Here is a 21,702-nt window from a genome sequence, read left to right as displayed (position 1 = left end):
TTACTAATTTTATCATTTCTTCTATATTATTAGTTAGAATTCTATAAAATAAAACTATCTTCTGGACAGCCCAGGTGGCTCAGCGATTTAGTGCCTGCCTTTGGCTCAGAGCATGATTCTGGAGCCCAGGATTGAGTCCCGCGTGGGGCTCCCTCATGGAGCTGGTTCTTCTTCTGCCTGTGTTTCTGCCTCTCTCTCTCTCTCTCTCTCTCTCTCTGTGTGTGTGTGTGTGTGTGTGTTTCATGAATAGATAAATAAAATCTTAAAAACAAAACAAAACAAAACTATCTTCTATCACTTGGCACTATTCAGTTACTTTGAAATACAGTTACTACAGGAGAAACAGGATAAATATTTAATTCTTTCCCTTTATCGATTATCAAAATAGTTGACTTAATAGCAGTTTTAAATGGTAATATGAATTTTTTCTGGCTTTGTATTTTTTAAGTAGCATACAGACTCATGAATTTTCACTGGTTCATTGTGTTTGATCTATAACAATTATTACTCTTTTAGGAACTCAGATTTGGGGCAGCCTCAGTGGCTCAGCGGTTTAGCACCGCCTGCAGCCTAGGGCATGATCCTGGAGACCCTGGATCGAGTCCCACATCAGGCTCTCTGCATGGAGCCTGCTTCTCCCTCTGCCTGTGTCTCTGCCTCTCTCTCTCTCTCTCTGTGTCTCTATGAATAAATAAATAAATAATCTTAAAAAAAAAAAGGAACTCAGATTTTCAGTTTTGTTCAGTGAGGATAATTTGAAGTTGGTTCTTGTCTCCCTTTGTCATAACTTCATTAAATATTCAACATAGCCTTATTCTCTGGCCCCCAAATTTCTGTAGGCTCACCTTGTATTTTCCCTATCACAAAACTGGAATCAGCTGTTTCTCAAAGGGCAACTTCTTTCCTTTTAATGGGGAGTGAAATTAGAAACCAAATTTTGGATACCTGGGGTGCTCACTATTGCTAAGGTGTCATTCCTCTTAGGTTATTCAATGGTTAGAGGTAGAAGGTATATATTTTCTAAATAATGAGTTTGTGATGACATTTTCAATTTTAACATAGTGTGTTGCTTAATTTCTTTGATTGCATAATTGTATTGGAATTGATGGGATGGGGATAAACACAAATCTGTGCCAGAACTTTCTAACAAAAACTATCACATATTATAACCCATAACATTACTATCTGGGGAACAATGAGAGTACATTCAAGTTGTTTACTGATTAACATGTCAACAGTTAAGCAGAAAATTACTATACTGAATTGTAGTCTCATACATTTTCCTAGATGTTTTACGAGACTGCATGCATTAGTTTGTTTTTGTTTTTGTTTTTGTTTTTGTTTTGGTGGCTACTTGGGTTTTTTTGTTTTGGTTTGGTTTTTTGTGGCTACTTCCATACTGTTCTGATTTTATCTAAATGAATATGCCATAAATATTAATTTGACATTATAAAATTAATTGTAATGGCTTTTAGAGTACAACCCATAGTCTGCTCTGACAGCAATTAAAGTTGTTTATTAGTAACTATAATTATGTAATTATTCATCAGTTATATTTTTTTTCCAAAGCACTTCACACACATTAACTCATTTGGTCCTCACAACCCGGGTTGTATTCTCTCTCTCTCCCTCTTTTTTTTTTTTTTGTATTCTCATTAGTAATAAGGAAGTAGGCAGGGATAATAATAGGCTGACACATAGCAGAACCACCACACTTGTTGTCATGACCAATGTCCATTTTGATTGTCAGGCTTCTATTCTGTTTCGGTGGTGTCCATACCTTACTAATTGTTAAGTATTTTGACTATCACCCTGGAAGCAGGTTTATATTGTTTTCAACTACTTGCTTCAAGGTACATGGCTAGTAGATGACAAAAGCAGGGCTAGAACCCAAGCCTTCCTGTTGCTAGTCTAGTCCTCTTTTCACAAGATAGTTCATTAATAGAAGTGACAAGTAAGCCTTCTATCCAAAAATATGTTTTGATAAATTTAATTTTGGGACAAAATATTTTTCTTTCTCTAGCTGATAACAATAAACTAACATATGAAATGAGGTTTCTCCCTTCTCAAAATTAAGGTATATAAAGTCCTTAAAATAGTACATGTGATAAACTTAGTATTTGCAATTATTATTATTCTGAGAAGGTGTCCCTTGTTACCTCAGATATCAAAATACTGTTGGATTAAGGGATGTGTGACATTAATATGTTTTATTAATCATAAAAATGTTACAGCCATCATTTAGAGAAAGGTGTTATTTATTTGTGATGTAGATTTATCAACAAAACCTGTGATCTTTTTCTAATAATTAGATGTTAACTTAATATTAGTGCTTGGCTTTGGACATCTTAAGTTTATAAACTGGTACCTAGATATCCAACTGTGCTGCTTTTGAAAAATCCATTTTTATCACTGTCTCAATCTCTACACAGATTCACCAGGCATGCAAATTAATCTGCAGAAAATGCAAACGCCATGTGACCGATCTAACAGGGCAAGTGGTCCAGGAAGGAACCAGGCGCTACAGACTCTGTAATGAGTGCCTTGCTGAAGTGGGCATAGACAGCCTCCCCATCGATTTGGAAGCTGAACAGCATCTTATGTCCCCATCAGATGGAGATAAGGATTCCAGGTGGCACTTGAGTGAAGACGAGAATAGATCATACGTGGAGATTGTAGAGGATGGGTCTGCAGATCTGGTCATACAACAAGTTGATGATAGTGAAGAAGAAGATGAGAAGGAAATAAAGCCCAACATTAGGTAGCTGACATATGAACCAACAGAGCTGGCATGTCTGCAACTTACACTGACTTCCTGTATCTTTCTCTTTCCGTGGTCAGAGTCTGGTTCACAAATTTATCAGACTGATTTAATGGTAATGACCTAATATAACTTGCATGCTTTCTAAACAGGTCATTTTATCCATTCTGAACTTTGTTGCCCTAAAATATGTTGCTGCACTGGAAAGAAAGACCTAGCTTAAGTTGGCATGATGGATGAACGATTAATCCTCTTCCTTTTATTACAGAGTTACCTTTTTTCTTTTAATATTGAACGATCTACTTAGCAAATGTTTCTCAAAGAAAATATTTTAAATAAATTTACCACAACCAAACTCTATGTAAGATAATTTCAAGGTGTTCCAAAAACACAAACTACCAATACTGAATTTTCACAGGGAACCAGGTAAGAGCACATTTAAGGGTCTGGCACCCTACCTGACTGAACTAATAAGTCTTTCTATTAATTTCAGTTCTAAAACCACCTTTCAGTATCCCAATATCATAGATATTGTTTTAGGATTATGGTAGGTGACAAATCTAAAAATATTTGAAACCATTCATAGTTTGATTTTTTTGTCATTAAGTTAAAGATGACTCTTTTCTAGTCAGTATTGTTTTAAAACACACACAAAAAAAACCTAATGTAGTGGCAGATGGCAGATTACATACGGACATCATCTTCTAAAGCAGGAAACAAGTACTGCCTAAAAGTCAAGGCAGTTTGTGAAGATCTGTCAATATAATTAATTCTCTCTAAAGGAAAAACAAACAACAAAAAAGCCCAAAAAATGATAAACAAGAAAATTGGAGGTTATCAGTTCTTGAGAGTAATTTCTAACATTTATTGTTCTTCTATATTATTTTTAAAGTACTCTCACACATTTTCTCACCTAATCATCAAGGTAAATATTATTGTCTCTAATTTACAAATGAGGACAAAAGATGGACAGGTTTTGACTTTAAACAGCCCTCTCTCCATATTGTCTTCTGAAGTGGCAAAGAATTGAAGTCAAACCTCACCAATCTGCAGTAATTAGAAAAAAGCCTATTAGAATTAGAAAGTAAGAAGGAGGAACTTCATAATCTTCAAGAACACATAATAACTTGGACTAGAGTTATCCAAGAGTGCGCAGTGATGTCCCTACAGAGTCTACTGACATGTTTTTAATGTCAGATTATTTATGTGTAAATGTTATTATAACACTCTTTGAACAAGTTACTCTCTTACATGCTTTAAACATTTTTTTAATCTTGTTTATATAATTTTTCAAAACAAACTTCTCCTAGGATACAAAGGTGAGGAAACTACCTCCCTGTAAGGGGCGCCTGGCTGCGACTCTTGATCTTGGGGGTTGTAAGTTTGAGCCCAAGTTGGGTGTAGAGATTACTTTTAAAAAATCTTTAAAATTAAATAAACTCCTCCTCTGTTTGAATTATTAAGTATTCTAAAAGTACAGTTAAATCAGAGAAGCATTATTTTAGTTCAGAAGATAAAATCTGAATCCTGGAAGAACTGTCCTTACTGAGGGTTGCTACAGATTATTACAGTTAGGCTTGATATAATTTAATTTTGATAGAGGCTCCATGTTTTATACCATATTTCTAAATATCATGACATCCCTCAAGATGATACTTTTCATTTTATTTTTTTCTCTTATTCTTTAATTAATGATTGTCCTTGATACTGATTGGAGGACTAAAATGGTTAATTTCTAAAACACTTTTTACAAATAGATGAATAACCGTTTGCTTTTGTTTCATGGTACTTAATGCTGAGACTTTTTCAAGATTCCCCTGATGGTAAATTTCCAGTTGCTTCAAGACTGGATGGTATGAACCAAGTTCATTGTTCTCCCAGCATGACTTCCTGAATCAAGAGTCTTAACAATTAAGTCATATCCAAATAAGGGAGGGAACACGTATTGTTCTTTAGTCTCGCCAGATGGTAACATCTTTTAAAATTATTATATGAATTTTAGTCCATGGAGCCAATAGGAAAAATGAGTGATTGGAGCTTTATTCATGAGAATGAAGTAGTGCTTGCATGTGTATGCTCTAACGCACTTTAGTCTGTATCTAAATGTTCTCTTATGCTTCTGCATGCAAACATCAGCATGAATGTCAGCAAAGTCCACTGAACACAGTGCCACCAGCACCTGTACAGTTACCTGAAATAATGCTTCCTCATTGTTTATAACAAACATCAAGCTATTCCCCACAAAACAGCTATCAAGTTCATCAAACTAGACGGCATATCTGTTCTACCATTTTCATATCATAAAAGAACCTTTGTGACATGTTTGTAAGTTGTAAATAATAACCCCAGTTATCATATGTATCTAAGACATTAGAGACCAATTATTTCCTAGAGTGAGACTGTCCACTAATGGTTTCCGAAAAAACAAAAAATTCATTGGCTTTTAAATATGGGGAAATGTTAAATAGGGGGATAAGTATATAATCTGTTACGATAAGCTTTATTTATGCCAAGGATTTTTTTTTTTTTTTATATTAGCAAGATAGTGGGAGTTGGTCAGAACAAAGTTTGCTTTTAATAGTAAATGCTGTTTTTCGGCTTCTGAAAACCCTTCTAACTCTGTGGTCCTCAAGAGTGTGTGGTGATGGGAAGAAGTTTTACAAAATAAAGCAACATTGCAGTCATGCCTAGTGGCTGGAGGAAGCAAAATGGAGTAGATCAGTGGTTTAAGAGATTTTTTTCTTTTTGACCCAAGAAACTCTTTCTTCAAATGAATTGTAGAGAAGCTCACCATTTAAGGGAGAAACTCTAAAATCAGAGGTACTCTTGTTATTACCCCCTATGAGCCTTTCACCAGACACTCCTGCAGAGCTCAGGAGTGCAGCACTCAAAACCTTGGAACTGGGGAGCTTTTTGAATTCCCGTTGAGCATTGGGGGTCTCACTTCATTACCTCTATTACTCACTGTGCTTACAGGCTGGTAATCAGAGGGTCACACAGAGCAACAGATCACATCCTTGGTCTGTACAATGTTCCTTCTATAGTTACCATGTCTTAAAACTTTTGAAAAACAAATGTTTCAACTGCTTAATGGATGAAGAAAGTTTGGTGTGTCAATTAGTTAGGAGCTCAGAATTGAATTCATTAGAGTTACTGTGCAAAGTGAGGCTAAGATATATTGAAATTTCCACTGTTGGAGATATATATGTATAATCTCCTAAATTAAGTAATACTGTGGAAATGTCATACTATGGAAAAATCACTAAAAGCAATATAGTGTAAGATGTATTTAACTGGCAAGGGTGAAAATAGGTGTTGGAGGACCAAACTTTAGATTATAAATGGAAAGTTCTATGTTATGTTATATTAAAGTGGATCAGTATTACTATTTATCACTTATATAGCATTTTATATTTGCAAAGTATTTAATAATTTTTATGTTATTCTTTACATATCTATGAAATAGGACAGTTATCTCACATGAAAGGTAAAGAAATTGAGGCACAGAATGGTAAAGCAACCTCCCTAAGGCAACCCAATGAAAAAATGGCAAAAATAGGAATTAGAATGATCATATTTTCTGAATCCTAGCATATCAGCTTAATTCACTGAGGTGCATTGTGTATTACCCTATTTTATAAGATGCCTTTATACAAATAATAGTCAATTGTCTTAAAGTTGACGTCATTGTATGTGAGTAAATCCTATACAGAATAAATATTATGTAAAGGATGTGACTTTAATTATAAGAGTTTTAATGGTAAAATTGAGGTTATCACAGAAACAGCACTTAAACAACACGTAATAGCCAGCAGCTATATATATAGTGGAGTATAATTAATATTTTATTTTGATTTAGGAGTTTCTTAACTATTCATGCTAATGGAGCCATGAATAGATCAGAAAAATGAAACCACAGAGGATCTATAAACTTCATCTTCTAACATGTTAGTCTTTTCCCTGCAGAATTTGTATTCATGCCGATAATAGGTCAAATATGTTAATAAGCAATAACCACACACCAGAGAAGCCAAGGGCCTCTTAACTTTTCAAGGCTTTTAAATACTAAAGTAGCATGATAAACACTTTTCTCCATCTCTTTTTGTTTTTTTTTTCACTCCCGTTTCAAAAGCCATTGGAAACTTACCACCTTTAAATTGGAAATCCGTGACCACGGTGATGCCGGTCACCTCTTCCTTTGGTCTTGATTAGATCATTTACAAGCATTGCTCCATTACAAATGGAATACAGCTTATAAAATACATCTAAGAATGTATTATACTTTGCTTTGCTCTTCCAGATTTCTAAATACATGAATTCCTTATATAGTGTCTTGATTTTCCCATTGGGAAAAATCTTTTAATTCCTTGTTGGTATTATTTACAACTGCTTAATTTCTTCATTAAAGAGTAACTTCTTTTTATTCAGAAGAAATGGAACATTTCTGCCTAGACCATAGTTCCAGCCTTGGCTGCACATTGGAATCACTTGCAGAGCTTTAAAAAATGCGGATGCCTAGGCAAATCACAATCTTTGGCAGATGGGGCCTGGACGAAGTATTTTTTAAAATCTTCCCGGTGTTTTTGTGCAAAATAGGTCTCCTACTCAAGGTTTCCCTCTGTCCTCCTCATATAGATGCCGTGAGGGACATTCAGACCATTTGACCATCCAGTTTACTGGTTCTCAACCTTAGGAACATATTAGCTTTTGTGAAATGTCAAGATACTGTATATGTTCCCTTATTTAAAGTTCTTATTAGGATAAATAATGACACTAAATTATTGGTAGTTTTAAACTAGTCCAGTTTTACTTTGGGATGCATTTGGATTTTATTTGATTACGGGTATTGCATTCTGGGAATTCACACAAAATTGCAAATTAATAAAAACCTGCATTAGGAATATGTGCCTGAAATACTATATCCTGAAATTTTACAAGCTTTAATGTTTTCTTTGTTTCTGAAGAAGGAACCAGAACACTCTCTAAATACGATGGAACTTAATTGCTACACATTAGAATTCCATCAGTGAATTGAATTAAATCATTTTTTAAAAAGATTTTATTTATTTGAGAGCGAGTAGAAGCAGGAGGAGTGGAAGGCAAAGGGAGAGGGAGAAGCAGGCTCCCTGCTGAACAGGGGATCCCAGGCCCCCAGGATCATGACCGGAGCTAGAGACGGATGCTTAACCAACTGAGCCACCCAGACGCCCCAAATTAAATCATTTTTTATTCAAGTTAAATGTCATACTGGAGAGGTAGGACTCAATACTGAGATGTGTTAAAGAAGGCTGTGGACAAATTTGGAAACAAAATAAATTTCTTCCTTCTTCAAATATTGCCATTAAAAAGTTTTGTTTTGGGGATGCCTGGGTGGCTCAGCAGTTGGGCATCCGCCTTTGGCCCAGGGGGTGATCCTAGAGTGTCAGGATTGAGTCCCACATCCAGCTCCCTGCATGGAGCCTGCCTCTCCCTCTCTCTCTGTCTGTCATGAATAAATACAATCTTTAAATTTTCTTTTTTGCTTTTTAATAAAGTGGCTTTTGAGTAGAGTACAATCCTCATTCCTATCTTTAAGGTTGTGCTTGCAATTCAAACACGATAGGTATATCCCTTCACAGTACTGTATACACAGACTCCATGGCTCAGTCTCCTCCAAATCATCCAACAGCGAAGTGGTACTTCTTGTGCATAGTTCAAAAAGATTAAATGCTGAAGGAAAATGGAGATACTGTGCTTTTGTTAGGTATTTTGAGTTGGCTTAACTTTTTTACCTCTAGAGGAAAAAAAAAAAATCCATGAGGAACACAACAGTGGAAGCGGCGCCTAGAAGTACTGGCACTAGTTTCTCCATATCCCCCCTAACCATCAGGAACATTTATTTGAGCTCAGGTGGGTGACCCGCCTGGCTTTCTATCTTCTTTTCAGGGAAGACTACAGCAGTGAGTAGTAGGAACCTCCCTTTTCCTTTACAGTCCTGTTTTCCCCTACAACTACTTTTTCTGGAAAGTTATCAGAGTCCCACAGCTAGACCCTGGGAGAGGCCCCGACCTACAAACACCCCGAGGCTGGATTTTGGGGAGGAACACAAAAGTCTGCCCTGCCACGTGGGTGCCCAATTAAAGAGCCCACATTTGGGGGATCCCTGGGTGGCTCAGCGGTTTAGCGCCTGCCTTTGGCCCAGGACGTGATCCTGGAGACCCGGGATCGAGTCTCGCCTCAGGATCCCTGCGTGGAGCCCGCTTCTCCCTCTGCCTGTGTCTCTCTGCCTCTCTCTATCATGAGTAAATAAAAAATCTTATTAAAAAAAAAAAAAGCCCACATTTGCCGAGTGTCTACTGGATCCCAGTCCCCTGAGGTAGGCATTTGCGCGGGCCCCATTTTCGCGTGTAAGTAATGCCTACAGGCCCGGAGAGGAACCAGCCAAGAGGGTCCCTGCCTGCGTGCAATCTAGAAATCAAACTCAAGCCAGCAGGAGGTGACAGCCGACTTTATTGGAGGTAGAGAGAGGGTGCCGGTACAGAGTGTCTGGGAAACTCCGGAGAAGAGAGCCCTCGTCTTTGCTTGGGGTCTGGGGTTTTTATTGAGGTGTGCTCTGGTGCACGGTCCTCCCAGGCGTCCGGGAACCGTTGCAACGGCGGCGAGGGCGCAGGTGGTATCCCTTAGAGCCGGGGGTCTTGGCCTGGAGCAGTCCAGTGCCAGGGGTCGGGAATGCGCAGCTGGTAACTTCCGCAGGTCATTTTCTGCTCCTTCTTGGATGTTACCTGTTCTAATGAAACCAATTCCTAACCCTTACAAGGAGGACACACTATCTGCATGATGAAGCATGTGTAAAATGGGGGGTGCACGTCCCAGCAAGAATAGAATTAGAAAAGGAACAAAAAGCAGACTTTATGGAGTGCTTCAGTTTCCCTGTCTCAGAAGGAGCAAACAGGCTTGGGAAGTTGAATGACCCCAAGTCTCCCTGACAGACGGCAGGGCAGCGATGTGAGCCCATGCCATGGGACACCCCCGGCTGCCGAAAATCGTGGCCAGGCCAGAACGGCTGGTCTAGTATACCCTGACTCCGGGTTACCATCCTGCGGCGTCTGCGACAAAGCGTTTCTCTGCCTCGGCGTCCCCGACACTCACGTACAGAGGACGCCGGGACTCAGCCGCAGCGCTCAGCCAGCCAGGCGGCTCGGAGAGGGGGGCCCTAGGGGCCAATGAGAGCCTTGGGTGCTCCGGACGTCCGCAGCCGAGCCAATAGGAGCCGGGCAAGGGCACCTGGGGCGGGGCCGGGGCCCACTATTGGCCAGAACTCCTGCCACTCCAGGACGCCCGCTGTCGGACTCGGCCAGGACCTTGCTGGCCTCTCCTGCTGCAGTTCCTCGAGCGTGCCTGCCCTTCCTCTTGTTCTTTGCTCCTCCTCCCTCACTCCCTTTCTTTTTAGGGGGTCATGACTCCCTAAGAGAAACACTTGAGCGACAAATATCTTTAACGTACCAAACGTGAGGTAGGTGCTATTATGGCAGATAAAAAAAAATCCTTAGAGTGAAAAGACTTGGCCAAGACCCGAATTGGGAAGTTTCCAGAAGAAAACTGGAAGCAGAGCCCCTGGCTCCTACCTTTAGGTACACATTGGAAGGTTAGGCATTTTAAATGACTTGGGGAACCTTGTGACGTGCAGAGCAGAGGAATGAAATGAGTGGAGGAACTTGACATTGCAGGTAGGGAGATGTACGCAGGGCCAGTAACAATGTGAGGTAGAAAGTACCAAGTGCTGGAAGTTTATCCATTTGTTCATTTAACAGCTGTCTTTTTGGTTTTAAAACCAGTTTGGTTTTTTTTTTTTAAGATTTTATTTATTCGTGCAGCCCCGGTGACGCAGCGGTTTAGCACCGCCTGCAGCCCAGGGTGTGATCCTGGAGACCTGGGATCGAGTCCCACATCTCCTTCTGCCTGTGTCTCTGCCTCTCTTTCTGTGTCTCTCATGAATAAATAAATAAAATATATATATATATATATATAAATAAAGATTTTATTTATTCACGAAAGACACACACACAGGCAGAGACACAGGCAGAGGGAGAAGCAGGCTCTATGCAGGGAGCCCGACGTGGGACTCGATCCCGAGACCCCAGGATCAGGCCCTGCGCCAGAGGCAGACACTCAGTCGCTGAGGCTTCCCTCAACAACTATTTTAATATCTACCATTTGCAGCCTCCTCCAAGCACAAAGATCCCTAGATGGAATTCAAATAGTATCATGTTTGCTTTTACACAGAAACAAATACAGAAAACAAAAATCGTCATTTATCCCAACATACAAATAACATCTGCTGATTTTTTTTTTTTAAGATTTTATTTGACACAGAAAGAGAACATAAGCAGGGGGAGCAGCAGAGGGAGAGGGAAAAGCAGACTCCCTGTCAAGCAGAGAGCCCGATGTGGGGCTCCATGCCAGGACACCCGGATCATGACCCAAGCTGAAGGCAGAGGCCTAACCGACTGAGTTACCCAGGTGCCCCACATCTGCTGATTTAAAAAGAAAAAGAAAAGATAAAGATAATTTTGAGCTATGCCTCAAATGGAAAGGACACAAGAGACAATTAAGAGACACAAGGAAGGGAAAAGGGGGTTGATCAATATAACTAAGGAATGAGTGCAGGGAATGGGAGTCTAAGAGGAATCCAAGACAGCTGCAGTCTGGGGAGTGGGAGGCTAAGGGCGCTATAGATAGAAATAAGGAATATGGAATTTGCATATGAGAATATGACATTAAGGATCTCTTCCTAAGGAGCATGGCGCCAAGAGCTTTGGAATCCAGGAAGACCTGGATTAAGTGTCACTGAAACAGACCACTAAAGATAGAAGGTTGAAATAAGGTATATATAATAGAACCAAAAGCCAGTTCCCTTGCTTAAGGAACAATTTAAAGGGGAGTTGTGACTTCATATATTGACTTTGGAGCTTTATGCAGCAATGTATCCGAATTTTTAGAACATGGTCTAAGTATCTTTGGAATTTTTTTTTTAAAGATTTATTTATTTATGATAGACACAGAGAGAGAGGCAGAGACTCAGGCAGAGGGACAAGCAGGCTCCATGCTGGGAGCCCGATGCGGGACTCAAACCCGGGACTCCAGGATTGCGCCCTGGGCCAAAGGCAGGCGCCAAACCACCAAGCCACCCAGGGATCCCTACAGTATCTTTGGAATTAAGAGAACCCAGTAAAGGTGGGATCAAGCAGGTGGGATGAGTCCAAATAGCTTCTGAAATGTGAATTTCCAGTTATTTTGAAAAAAGACAGGACCAGGGTACCTGGGTGGCTCAGCTGGGCATCTGTCTTCAGCTCAGGTCGTGATCCGGCTCTATGTTCAGTGGGAGCCTGCTTCTCCCTCTCCCTGCCACTCCCCCCACACCACCACTTGTACTCTCTCTCAAATAAATAAAATCTTTAAAAAAAGAAAAAGGACAGGGTTGGCAAGTAAGAATCTGGGTGACAGAATAGACAGATCTAAAGAACATAAAGTAGATTTGTGGTTGCCTAGGGCTGGGAGGCAGCAGAGGTGGGGAGTGCTTAAAATAGTAGTGAGTTTCTTTTGGGGCAAAAATGTTCTAAAATTGATTGTGATGACAATTGCACAACTGTGGATATATACTAAAAACCATTGAATGGTACATTTTCAGTAGGCGAATTGTATAGTATGTGAATTATATCTCACTAATGTTATAAAAACAATCAGGGTAAAAAAAAAATCAAAGGTAGGAACTGGTTAATTAAGTGAAATTAGCTAGTGGGTCACAGTGGGCTGCACTGGTCCCAAGAAGGCTCTGAAGGCGCCAGGGGGAACAAAGGTAAAGGCAGAAACAAAATTGCCCTATAACTTGTTCATCTCTCTTCCCATTACACCTTTGAATATGTAATACTGTGAGCTACAAGGGGATCAGGAAGGGACACATAGGAGGGAGCTCCTTAGAAAAAGGGCAGCTGGGGATCCCTGGGTGGCGCAGCGGTTTGGCGCCTGCCTTTGGCCCAGGGCGCGATCCTGGAAACCCGGGATCGAATCCCACATCGGGCTCCCGGTGCATGGAGCCTGCTTCTCCCTCTACCTGTGTCTCTGCCTCTCTCTCTCTCTGTATGACTATCATAAATAATAAAAAAAAAAAAAATTAACTTTAAAAAAAAAAAAGAAAAGAAAAAGGGCAGCTGGTGTGGCATAAAGATATGTGGACAGTTTTTGAAGATGTTTGCTCAATTCGTATGTGGAAGAAAGAAAACATTAAACAGGAAAAACCTGGAGCAGAGAAGCATGAAAGGAAAAGAGGTCTAAAGAGAAAACTGAAGAGGAACCAACAAAAAAGAAGTGGCTTTTTTGCCCTTCTTCATAAATACAGACCTTAGCAGAATAGCACTGTTTACCAGGATTGTCTCTAGGCTGGCTGTGGCCCCTAACCAAACTCTGTGGACGTGTTTTTTTTTTTTTTTTTTTTTTTTTAAATTTATAAGGAGAAAGAGTAGGGAGCTGTTGGCATTTATGCTTGTCAAAGTAATACTAGCCCTCACTTATAGAGCATTTACTTTGGTCAGGTGTTATCCTAAGAGCTTTATGTGTATATTTGTTTAATCCTCTCAACAACCCTACAAGTACTATCATTATCACTTAAAATTAAGGCACAGAGTGGTAAAGCAAGGTGTTCAAAGTGGACATTAGTAAATGGCAGAACCAGGACTCAACCCCCAGCGATCTGGCTCCAGTTTGTGCTATTAAACTACATACCCCATATCCTCAAAATAACATTAGCACAGTTGTTTAAATTACACAGCTCCAAGTATCATTCCAAAATGACAATCCTTTTTCTTCATTTACAAAATAAAGTTCTTAACTACTCTAGCAATGCTGGACCATTGCACAGTATCCTGGTTGTGACAGTAGTCATCCTCCTCATTTTAGAGTTGAGAAGACTAAGCCTCAGAGAGCTTGAGGATATTTCCCAAAGTCATACAGTTCATGAATGACAGGGAATCTAACTCTATAATGTCCTTAACGTTTATACTGAGAAGCAGTTTTAAAAGCACACACATTGGGGCACCTGGGTGGCTCAGTTGGTTAAGCATAGGATTCTTGTTCTTAGGTCAGGTCCTGATCTCCAGGTTGTGAATTCAAGCCCCATATTGGGTTCCACACCCAGCATGGAGCCTACCTAAAAACAAACACACACCACACACACAGTTGTGTATTTATTTGGCAGGGAGAGGAAATAATATCCACTATTCTTTACTGGCTTGTCCTACACAAACAAATGTTTTCTACAGTTCAATTGTTTCTGGGGTGCTTGGGTGGTTCAGTCAGTTAAGCATCAGCTCAACTGCTGAGCCACCCAGGTGTCCCATAAGCATCCAACTCTTGATTTCGTCTCAGGTAATGATCTGAGAATCAGGAGATCAAGCCTTAGGTCAGGATCTGCACTGAGTGCAGTCTGCTTGTCCCTCTGCCTACCTCTCTGCTCCTCCTCCCTTTGAATATAGGTTGCTAAAGAGTATTAGCTTTTGAACTTTTAGAGTAAGTGCCAGAGAAAATGGCACAATCTTTGTCAGTCATCTTTTCTTGGGTTGTATCTTACAAATATCACCCAAACATTGTCTCCTTATATATAAAACATGAGTAATAGCTGCTATACTAACCTCACAGAATTATTACCTGGATCAAAAGAACATAAATGTGACTTGTTATGTATTAAAGGATACTGTATAAAGACAATGAACAAAGTCCCAAATCTGTCCCTTAAGAGCCAAGTAGCTTAAGATGTTACTAATTTCCTTATCTGTAAAATGCAGGATAAGTGTACCACATACAGAAATACTGGAAGGACAAATGGGCAACATACTGAAAGCACATGGGAAAGTATTTTGTACAGATGAATCCTGGATATGTGTTTATGACAAAATATGTTGTCCTTCTTTCTAAGAGTACTTTCTTGTACTTCCAGAATTTGACATTATTCATTTCATAGGTAAGAAAATAAAAACGATTCATAGTACATTAGATGGGAAACAACACTGATAAAGTACTATAGTCACTAAATTCTGTGGTGTTTGCTCTGGAAAAGGTTTTGGAGGAGATCCTCCGAAAAGTTCTGGGCTCTGGTACTTGGGGCACTGTCCCTTTAGACCTTCTCTCTGGACCTCAGTCACACCATCTCTAAAATGGGCATAACATCTCCCAACCATTTAATGAACTGTTTTCTGGTTTCTTAGGTGAAGAAATAAATCTCCATCTGGGAACCCTCCAGCCTGCTGAAGCTCAGGCTTCAGAAGCAGGGAGGGGTCAGAACTATAGTTCACTTGGTGCACATGCCCCACTTTGAAGAGGGTATTAAATTGTTCTTTTCCCACCCTTTTTGAGCATTCTCTTCCAAAGTGCAAGTGGTAATAGCAAGGTGGAAACAAAATTAGCAAGAGTGGGCCATAGGGACACATAACCACCTCTCCCGCTTGGAGGAAGAAGCATCAGAGAGAAAAGGTCACGATGCCACAATGACTTTCCTGGAAAGCCACTGCCATGAGACACACCACTGTACTCATGACAAAGGCCATCTGACTGGCGTGAATGAGAAGATGCTGATGGTGTGATTTGGACATTTCAGTCTCAACAACGAAAAACTATTTCCGTAACAGAAACTTCTCAGCTCAGTTGTTTAAAATACAGTATTATAGGATCATAGAAACTTAGAACCAGAAATGAATTAAAGAATTACTGGTGGGCACCTGGGTGGCTCAATTAGTTATGCGTCTGCCCTGGGCTCAGGTCAGGATCCCAGGGTCCTGGGATCAAGTCCCACCTCAGGCTCCCTGCCCTACAAAGAGCCTGATTCTCCCTCTGCCCCTCCCCTTGCTTGTGCTGTCAAATAAATAAAATATTTTTTAAAAAAGGAATCCCTCGCATTTCTAATACATAGACAAGGAAGTAGGTCCAACGTCAGAGAGCAGATGGAGGGCTAGAAATTGAGGCTTGTGACTTCTGATCTGCCCTTGTAGATCTACTTAAGGAGCTGCCCCTAGCTTCTGCCTGAATTTGATGTAGCTCCAACATGCTTAGTCCAGGGGCTGTTAGGTACTGACTGACCATCTATTATTATATGCCATCTGGGAACGCTCCTATTCAGAGGGACAAGGCTGGCAAACACTGAACAATTATAAAATAAAGCCTTCAAATCTTTAGAGGTAACAAGGGAGGCATAAAGATCACTGAGGGCTGGAATGGTTAGGGAGGCTTCAAGAAAGTGTGACTTAAGCCGTGCTTTATTTTTTTAAAAATATTTTATTTATTTATTCATGAGAGACACAGAGAGAGAGAGGCGCAGAGACACAGGCAGAGGGAGAAGCAGGTTCCATGCAAGGAGCCCAATGTGGGACTCAATCCTGGGTCTCCAGGATCACACCCCGGGCTGCAGGAGGCGCTAAACCACTGCGCCACCGGGGCTGCCCTTAAGCTGTGCTTTAAAGCAGAGCTTTCTGACCAGCAACCTGTGGATGAGATTCAGCCCACCCAGAGTTTGTACTCCGTGATGACCCATGGTGGATTTTTTTCCCCAACAAATTTGGGAGCTTTCATATGAATATCTCAATTTTGGAGTGTCACAAAAACTGCCAACAGTAGGCCTATATTCACATTAGCAATAAGGACGCAAGCTGAGAGGTAGCTGCCCCCTTAGCCATGGCATAAATCCTCAGCCAAACACCCACACATGCGTTAATTCATTACTCCCTGACTCCCTGGGCAGTGAATGTGCTGTTCATGTTTTTGGAAAAGGAAAAGATAGCCCAGACAGAAGAATAAGAGACAAAAGTGAGGATGAGTGGGTATGTTACAGGGTGGGGGAATTGCTTTGCAAAGGGGAAAAATGTGTTCCCGAGGCCAAGCCACATAACTGAAACTAGCCAAAGAGTCTGGTGAGAGCCTGGTGCAATCATCTCAGTAAATAAGCAAAAATAAACAAAGCACCTGCTGCTGGTTAAGTCAAGAATGCCTTCATAGAGGGATGCCTGGGTGGCTCAGCAGTTGAGCATCTCTGCCTCTGGCTCAGGTCTCTGCCTCTGGCTCAGGGCATGATTCTGGAGTTCCAGGATTGAGTCCCACATCAGGCTTCCTGCATGGAGCCTGCTTCTCCCGCTGCCTATGTCTCTGCCTCTCTGTGTCTCTCATGAATAAATAAATAAAATCTTTAAAAAAAAAAATGCCTTCACAGAGGGCAACACTCATTTTCCTTCTATTCAGTTATCTTCATTTTGGCAATATTTAAAAATACAAACTGCATTTTAAAATTCACATAAAATTTTTAAAAATTACAAATTTATTATAAATGAAAAGGAATATAATTTGTATTGCATAATTACATTTGACTTGCTTTTACTGAACCCCATTATACAGCCCTGGTGGTAAGAGGTGTGGCTACTTTTTTTCGTAGTCAAGTTTGTGTCCTACTTGGCTTAATACATCCCAAGAGTTCTTCCTATCTGGTTTCAGCTCTTCTACTGGACTCACAATATCCCACTGCTCAGCTTCACAATCAATGCCCCAAATAGCCCATGATGTTCAAAGGGGTTCATGAAGATAGCCCTATGTCAGCCTGGAAATTCATCCTAAAAAAAGGTATGTATTCATTTTAAGAGTTACTATTTAAACCATGGCTCTTGGGCTAGTCTCCATTACCTCTACTTTCTGTTAAATACCCAGAGAAAAGTATCACAGGGCTCAGAACCCTTAGTAAAGCTCACAGACCATCCCTTCCTTTTAGGTCAAGTTTAGCAGGCTATAATGATATCTGGCACCACCCAGTGGCAATCTTTTCTATGTATGTGTGAATAAATAGCAACTTTGCAAACTCTTGTAGTGGCAACAAAGAATGCAGCAAACAGCCAATAGAGAAAAGAATAATGTTGCAAATCAAACAAAAGAAGTTTCATTTTTTTAAAGTTACCTATTTTGAAAAATTCAGATCACTTTAACATGGTTTTCCAACAACAAAGAACTTAGGGATCCCTGGGTGGCTCAGCGGTTTGGTGCCTGCCTTTGGCCCAGGGCACGATCCTAGAGTCCCAGGATCTAGTCCTGCGTCGGGCTCCCAGTGTGGAGCCTGCTTCTCCCTCTGCCTGTGTCTCTGCCTCTCTCTATCATGAATAAATAAAATCTTAAAAAAAAAAAAAAAAGAATTTAGGTAATTTTTAAAAAACAAAGAAATGTAGAACAATTATTTCCCTAACTATATAAATATACTGGCTTTGATATAAAGTTACAAGAAGGGCCCATCTGCAAGGGTATTTAAGGTTGCTTATGGGAAAACAGTATAGTGTCCATATATTAGTGCTTTAAAAATGAGAAAAACTCACAACTCTTTCTAGAGAAGTCTTCCAATTGTTCAACTACAATTATTTCTTCTCAGAAAATCAAGTGGTGGGGTGCCTGGGTGGCTCAGATGGTTGAGTGTCTGCCATCGGCTCAGGTCATGATCCTGGGGCCCGGGAACGAGCCCCAGTGTCAGGTTCCCTGCTCAGCTGGGAACCTGCTTCTCCCTCAGCCTCTGTAGCTCCCCATGCTTGTGCGCTCTTTCTCTCAAATAAATAAATAAAATCTTAAAAAGAAGAAAAAAAAATCAAGTGGAATACAGGATGGCTCTATCCGACAGGAATCTAAAACACAACCTCTCTTAGTGCATATATTGAAAATATAGGTGTTGGGGCACCTGGGTGACTTACTTGGCTAAGCATCTGATTCCATCTCAGCTTAGGGTTGTGAATTCAGGCCCCACATTTAAAAAAAAGAAAAAAAAAAGAAAGAAAGAAAATAAATGTGTTAACCAATTTGGGAAAAAAGCCAAGTCTTGGTAGTAGGATTTCTCAAATTATTATTATTTTTCTCAAACTAGATTCCCTAAGAGTGTAGCAGATTCAGAGTCTCTTGGACTGCTACTTAGATTACTGGTCCCTTTTGGGACCAGGCATTCCACTGGAAGGGTCTGAGCACCTGCTGCTACAGACTAAGAGATGAGAAGCCATAATTGCCACCTGAAGAATTCTTTAAAGTCTGAATATTTGGGTAGCATTGACCAAGGCCACAACTTGATGTTCCATTTCTGACAGTCACACTTTAAAAGTTTTGTTCTGCAAATCTCCATATATCAACAAACACTGTAAAGTTTCTACCATGGGATCTTCTAAAAAGGAAGAGAAAAAACAGTTCTTCATCAGAAAGGGGTCTCAGAGGGGATTTTTGGTTTTGTTTTTTGGTATCTTAAATGTCAATGATCACAAAAACTTCTGGCTTCTCTTCATCATAGACCTGCATTGCTGAGTAGGTTATTGCCTTGACTTCAGTTCCCTAAAGATAGGGTGAGAGAAAAAACAAGAAAAGGTGAACATCAAAATCAGAATCATTAACTCTAGCAACAATTGGCAGGCCAAATTTTGCTATTATTCTGAAAAACTAAAAACCCACATGAAACAAGTAGTTACTTGTACAGCATGCCACACTCATCTGATAACGATGCAACCCGTGCAACTGGTGCGTGGTAGGAGCTGGAGCTCTGAGCCTGGCTTTGTTTCCACCTGGCTATAGAGGCTGGCTGACCCCTCCAGCATCCTTTTCCATTTACCAAATGGGGTGAGCAGAGAAGGCCAAGGTTTTACTACTGTCTGGGTTAGGCCTCCTTCTTGAGACCTCCCACTTAGTGTGACCTGGGCCCTAGGAGCACAGACTCCTCTCTCCTCCTCAGCTGCCTACTCACTTCACCTCATGGGGCTCTCTCTCCACATGTCTGATACATCACAATCCCCTTCCTAAGCCCAGGTTTAGAAAGAACTACAGGACTAGATGTTCTCTCGGTTCCTTCCTTCTAGAAGAGAATCTATAATAATTCCATGCAGCGTAAAGTGTATCAGGCAATAGGTGACTAGCACTTGCTAGCTCTGTGGCACAAAAGAAATCTGAAGACTTCACAAACAGATTTGAAAGGCACTCACCTCTGCTTTTTTGCTCTCTGCCATAATCACCTGGTGAAACCACAACCTAAATCAAATTCAACTTTCTGCCTATGGCAGCACACACCATGCTAAGGGGTAGCACCTTACATTACGTCCACAGTCTCAAAGGGGTACTCTGCACTGACCAATCATCCTATGCTTGTTGCCAAATTCACTTTCTCGCTCTCTGAAACAATTACTTTCTTTTTTTTTTTTTTTAATTTTATTTATTCATGAGAGACACACAGAGAGAGGCAGAGACATAGGCAGAGAGAGAAACAGGCTCCATTCAGGGAGCTCACCATGGGACTCAATCCTGGGACTCCAGGATCCCACCCCCTGAGCCAAAAGCAGGCACTCCACCGTGAGCCACCAGGGTGTCCCTGAAACAATTACTTTCCATCTTCACCTCTAGCATCCCTCTCTCATTCTCACCTTCTGGCTGTGCCTCCTAGAGAAAACAGAAGCAATGGGCAAAAACTGGCTCACCTTCCCCCATCAAATCTACCATCTCCTGCATCTGTACTCACACTAGCCTCCCCTCTTGTTATTTTTTTTTCTCACCTCTTGTTATAATGAATGGTCCGTCCCTGCTCCAATCAGAAGGCTGACCCCTGAACCTGAACACACTACCCCACAATCCCCTGTACAACTTAAGGTCTCTGCTCTGAAATTATTCTCTCCCTCTCCAGCATGATCAATTTGCCCCAACTTCCTAGATCACTTCCACAGAGCATACACTGGTACTACAAAACCTCCTAGGTAAAACAAGACTATACAAAAAACTTCTCCTTTCCCAACCACATTCCCCTCTGGCTATTACTGGTTTTGTTGTTGTTGTTGTTTTAAGATTTATTTACTTATCTGAGAGACAAGAGTGAGTGAGAAGAGAGAGAGGTACAAGCTGGGGGAGAGGCAGAGGGAGGAGAGGCAGGCTCCCTGCTGAGCAGGGAACTGGATCCACAGCTCAATCATGGGATCATGACCTGAGCCAAAGGCAGAAGCTTAACCAACTAAGCCACCCAGGTGCCCCTGGCTATTAGTGTTCTATCCATACATTACCCTTTTCTGCAAACTCTTTGAAAGAACTGTCTCAATATAGTGCCTCCACTTCCCTATCTCTCATTCATTTGCTCTTTGACCCATACATCCTTTTACTGATTAAGTAAATCCATAGTCAGTTGTCAATTCTCATCTCACCTAGCCTTTGAGCAGTCTCAAGAGCATGAGATATCTGGGTTTAGGGCACCCCTGTTCTTTTGCACCCCCTCATGAGGCTTTCCTTCTCTATTCCTTTTTGGCTCCATCCCTTCCAAAGTTGGTGCCCCAAAGCTCAGTCTTCTCTATATTCTCTCTTATCTACACCTCCCCCCTCCTTGATAATCATACCTAGTCCTATGGCTATAAATATCGTCCTATTCTGGGTTGGCTTCCAGACTGAAATTTACAGATCTACCTATCTCCTGAATAAGTCATCCTACAGACAAGTGCCTCGTATGTGACATCTCCATGTAGATGTCTAATATACACTTCAAACATAATAGGTTCAAAAGCAAACTTCACTATGTCTTTTCTATTTTGAGAAAATAGTTTCTCTTTTTTTTTTTTTTTTTTTTTTTTTACTGGTTTCTCTTCTATTTATGCTTCTCTTCCAAGGTTCCCTCACCAGGCTTCATTTCATTATGTTGTGCTTAGAGAAATCATACTGCAGCTACTAGAAGCATCCAGGACTCCCCAGTCACCCTCAACTAATTTAGGTCTCCTTGGCCTAAACACAGGGGTCAGCAAACTACAAATCACGGCCAAATCCAGCCTGATACCTAGTTTTGTACAGCCCTGCACACTAAGAATGGTTTTCACATTTCTAAATGGGGGGGAGGGGCACAAAAGACTCTCATGACATTTGAAAATGGCATGAAACTCAAATTTCAATGTCCATGAAGT

The 21,702-nt window shown here is 40.7% G+C and overlaps 2 protein-coding genes across 16 annotated transcripts in view; one reads left to right on the top strand and one right to left on the bottom strand.

The window, feature by feature from the left end:
- The window catches only part of ZBTB8A (zinc finger and BTB domain containing 8A), a 69,344-nt gene extending 62,840 nt beyond the window's left edge, over positions 1–6,504 (top strand). For both annotated transcript variants that reach the window (XM_072750367.1, XM_072750368.1), the window contains one exon: positions 2,433–6,504. In XM_072750367.1, the coding sequence (XP_072606468.1) occupies positions 2,433–2,765 (333 nt within the window). In that variant the 3' untranslated portion in view covers positions 2,766–6,504. The remainder of the gene's footprint in view (positions 1–2,432) is intronic.
- ZBTB8OS (zinc finger and BTB domain containing 8 opposite strand) overlaps positions 1–21,702 on the bottom strand; it is an 87,167-nt gene that overhangs the window by 47,130 nt on the left and 18,335 nt on the right. For 2 of the 14 annotated variants that reach the window (XM_072750371.1, XM_072750381.1), the window contains exon 6: positions 9,194–9,527. The exons of 3 other annotated variants lie outside the window; for them this stretch is intronic. In XM_072750371.1, coding sequence (XP_072606472.1) covers positions 9,209–9,527 — 319 coding nt within the window. In that variant the 3' untranslated portion in view covers positions 9,194–9,208. Of the gene's footprint in view, positions 1–9,193; positions 9,528–11,026; positions 11,275–13,210; positions 13,944–17,075; positions 19,118–21,702 lie in introns of those variants that run through there. 9 more of the 14 variants (XM_026014377.2, XM_026014384.2, XM_072750378.1 and 6 more) reach the window with 8 other exon arrangements.

The sequence above is a fragment of the Vulpes vulpes genome, chromosome 2 (assembly GCF_048418805.1).
Source record: "Vulpes vulpes isolate BD-2025 chromosome 2, VulVul3, whole genome shotgun sequence".
NCBI classification, from domain to species: Eukaryota; Metazoa; Chordata; class Mammalia; order Carnivora; family Canidae; genus Vulpes; species Vulpes vulpes.
The sequence above is the reverse complement of the archived record's forward strand: the minus strand, read 5'-3'. Positions and strand labels throughout refer to the sequence as shown.